Source organism: Euwallacea similis, unplaced genomic scaffold (genome assembly GCF_039881205.1).
Source record: "Euwallacea similis isolate ESF13 unplaced genomic scaffold, ESF131.1 scaffold_38, whole genome shotgun sequence".
Classification (NCBI taxonomy): Eukaryota; Metazoa; Arthropoda; class Insecta; order Coleoptera; family Curculionidae; genus Euwallacea; species Euwallacea similis.
This window is the reverse complement of record NW_027098663.1, coordinates 30,309-34,429: the sequence shown is the minus strand read 5'-3', so window position 1 is coordinate 34,429 and position 4,121 is coordinate 30,309. Positions and strand designations below refer to the sequence as shown.

The 4,121-nt window shown below is 30.9% G+C and overlaps 1 protein-coding gene across 1 annotated transcript; it reads right to left on the bottom strand.

The window, feature by feature from the left end:
* On the bottom strand, positions 1-1,453 carry LOC136418856 (matrix metalloproteinase-18-like). The gene is given in 2 exon segments (XM_066405082.1): positions 1-873; positions 875-1,453. Coding segments are annotated over 2 exon segments (1,452 nt in total).
* Positions 1,454-4,121: the final 2,668 nt, after the last annotated feature.

Genomic DNA, 4,121 nt, shown 5'->3' with positions numbered 1-4,121 from the left:
TCAATATTTTCTTAAAAAACTATTCTTAGCTGCGTTTGTTAATTGAGTAAGTATTAATTTCAATTGTTGATAAAACGTGAGATTTGGACAGCTTATTCCAAATATATTCAAATTTCGTTTTCCAAAGTTAACTAAAGTATTTGAGAACTTATTATATTGAAAATAATTATTTTTTTGGAAAAAATATATTAAACCGTTAGTATAACGAAATACACTATCTATTAGCGAAGGAATACCATTAAAGTCTTTAGATGTATAACCATAGCGCTCAACATTAAAATTGCACTCATTAATTATGCAATAATAATTTTCTTCAAAAAAATAAATAGTTTTCCCAGTGTAAGTATTAACAGCTCCTAATATTTTCTTCCCAGTAAAAGGTAATGCAATTGTGGAAATACTGACTTCCTTCAACAGTTGATAATTTTTGTCATTAATAACATACATAGTGTCATTAATAATTAGCACAAGTTCTTCAGTGGGTCGTTAATATGCAGCTGTGATTCGTTGAAATGTAGGTAAAAATGGAAATACAGAATAAATTGATATACTATTGGCAATCATTTTTTTCGTTTCTAAATTCATTATCCATATATTATTGAAATGGAGAATATATAGGTTGTTATGCATTACTAAAAACAGTAATTCCTCAGGGTTTGCATCACATATATCAAGTGAATCATTTTTTTTTTCATTTCTGACATAAGACTTTGTCCAATTCGCCTCAGATTTAGTGGAAGGTCTTAATGTTGTGGTTGTAGTTCTATAAATGTCCTTTTTTTGTCCATACATATATTGAACAGCAGTAATGTCATCTGCATCTAATTTCATATTACTTTTATATATAGGATACATAATAGAGATTTTTCGCACCTGAGTGACCCAAACCTAAAACGTGACCTATTTGGTGAATCAAAATCCACAACAGACTCATTTGATCCTGAGGTACATTATTATCTAATCCAAAGTATAATTTCTCCGATTTATCTATGTGAATCTCAGTGCAAGCATTATTTTTTGTACGAGGGAATGCATGTGCTAATGCTCCTCCAAATTCATCAAATACAGATTTACAATATCCGTTTAGACATCTATAAATCATAGAGTGGTTGTAGGAATAAAATGATATAAATATGTCAGGATGTTTTATGTTGTTTTCAAACTCCAAATCGGTAACTTGAGCCCAAACGTCGAAAGCCTTCTCAATAATTTCTTTTACGGTATTTGATGGATAACTATGATGAACATGCCAAGTTATTTTTTTCTTATACCACTTATTTTGACCAATGGAAAAGTCTAAGGGTTTTTCTAAATCAGACATACCACAACGTAGTTGCTCCATAATTTCCATAGTTTCTTTATTCAATTCTCCATCAACATTTAAGTGATAACAATCTTGAAATGTTGCTATAGCATCTGATTCAGATATATCTGTAAAAAAATTTTCTTCCATCGATATATTTTTGAGGTAGCCATATTTTATTAAATAATTTATAACATTTACTTCTGATTTAGTGTAGCTGATAAGCCATAGTAACAAAAACGTAAATGCTGAACACCTGCACATTATGGAACTGTCAGCTGTTAACTAATAGTAAAAGTAGTAAAAAATTAGTTATATTCCTTGAAAGATTACAATATTGAGGAATTTTTTAAATAAAAGGTTATAAGCATTATCAAATATTACTTTTTATTTAATTGCGTAAATCTTTTAACACTTTATTTTTATTATAATATAAACATTCTTTTAAGGCATAACCCTTTATACTTATTACACTATTACAAAATGCTATTAACTGAGCCTCTATATAAGGAAAACTATTCTCTTTTAACAATTCACGATAATTTTTCAAAACTTCTTGATAAAAAAAATTAAAATTTACACTATGTAATGCATGTAACTTATGTACAATAAAATAATCATTGATCACATTTAGATCATGCACGTTATTCTCCGACAAATACAAAACAATCTCCTATTTAGAGACGGAAATTAGTTTCATATTATCTTGTCCTAGACAGCTACTTACTACGTAATTGTCTGACATAAGTTGTAAATAAGAAATTTTCATGCTAACACCGAAATTGACATCTAATAGCAAGGAAAAAATTTGAAATAAGATTTATCTATTCACTTTCATCAAAGCATAACATCTTCCCATTTGCAGGTATCCATATGATAGGTTGAAATTCTTTTGATATATTTAGGCTGACGTGAACATCAATTCCAGTAGTTGGAAATGTAAATATTGAATTAATTATGTAATAGTCTTTTTCTTTCTTCTTGGGTACCTGGAGCGTGACATTGTCTTTCGGTACCCCTTTTTTGTACATTGTAAGTACTTCATTCGTCGGAACCACACACTTTTCTTCCACTGTATACACATATTGCTCTAATGAATTTTAAAATAGTACTAGTAACCACATAAAACAACTTAATATATTGGAAATAAAATTGAGATGACGGGAGGGGTGGGGGGAGAGGAGAATATTCTGGAATAATCATAATTTATTATTAATGTAGGATTCTTAAGTCGAGGCAAAATCGGAAGTCGTTGAGTTGTAAATAGTTATAGTACTCTAATACTGTTAATTAGGTTAGGTCTTAATTTAAGATGAAAGAATTGTGAAGGGGCTGATGTTGCCCCTATAGGACGCCTATGTATGTCGCAACCTGGTTAGAGGTATTTTCGTCAAGTAAGAGGGTTTCGCGATCATTATCTTCATGCAATTCTGCTATTTTATGATTAACGTCTAGCCACCCTTTGTCGGTACTTGTGGGAAAGGATAGCCGCCCTTTGTCGGCGTGAATGAGACGCGCGGCCGCGCTTTGTCGGCATTTCCGGAAATGTACCGACAAAGCGTTATTAGTACCATGGTAACGACTCAGGTGGTGTCATAAGTCAGCAATTGCTTTCTAGCCAGGGTACGACACTGTTTTAATTACCCTTAGTTTAGTATTTAAGAGCGCCCCGAATCTAGAGGGTCCTCTTTCTTTTCGAGTGGCTCACCAGAACTGTTATCCTACATTTGAATCCATTTCTTATTCAATAAACCCTATGATTCAAAATAAAAACCCTAGACAACTATATAAAAAACCTACATTAATGTCAATCCAATTGTTATGACTTTTATCAAATCCGAGCCATTTTACATATACGCGTCTTTCTTTTTTACGTAATACTTTTTCTACTAGATGAACATTTGGATGTTTGGTTTTCTGAAGTTCATATTCATAAAATGTTCCTTTAATGGGTCTGCCATCCTGATCTTTGAGCAAATATGTTGGAGGACTGGTCAATTGTACCTTAATAATTTTAAATAATTCTGTAGTCCAATTTGGTAAATAACCTTTATCAAAAACATGTTTTATTTTGCTTATGCGAACCACATCCCCAATATTATATTTCTTGGGGTTAATGTCAAGTTTAATGTGGTTATATGATGAGAATAATATTTTATTTTCGTTACTTTTATTGACATCAATAGGTCGCATTTTTGTGGTTGAATGTTTTTCCTCATTATAATTTTTCACAATTTGTGAAAATACATGAATCCATTTGTAACTACCACTTAGGCTAAAATATTTGTAAAGTTTTTCTTTTATTTTACGAATACATCGTTCGGCAATGGCAGCTTTCGTATGACTGAAAGTGCTATAATGATTGATGTCATATTTTTTCATCAGTTTGAAAATGGTGCCCATTAAATACTTTTCCTTGGTCTGTATGAAGGTTTTTTGATGACCTATGTGAGTGTTTCAGAATTTTAGGAAAAGCTTGGGCAACTTCATCATTAGTTTTTGATTTGAGTGGTTCAGCCCAAATATATTTCGAAAAACAGTCAATAATAATAAGAAAATATTTAAAGTTTTTGTTGTATTTGACATGCATATCCATTTGCGCAAGATCAGCTTGCCACAAATCATCTATTCCCTTAATAATGATACGTCCTCTTGGAAATTTTTTTCTAGTAGGTTTATGTAACTTATTAATAAGTTGAACTTTTTCTTTTGCCATATCGATAACTTTTTGACTGTTCTCTGTAAACTTGATATTAAACCCCGAATTTGAATTAATTCATTTTCTTGCGTGTTCATTCTATTTTGTATCTCAGTCAAT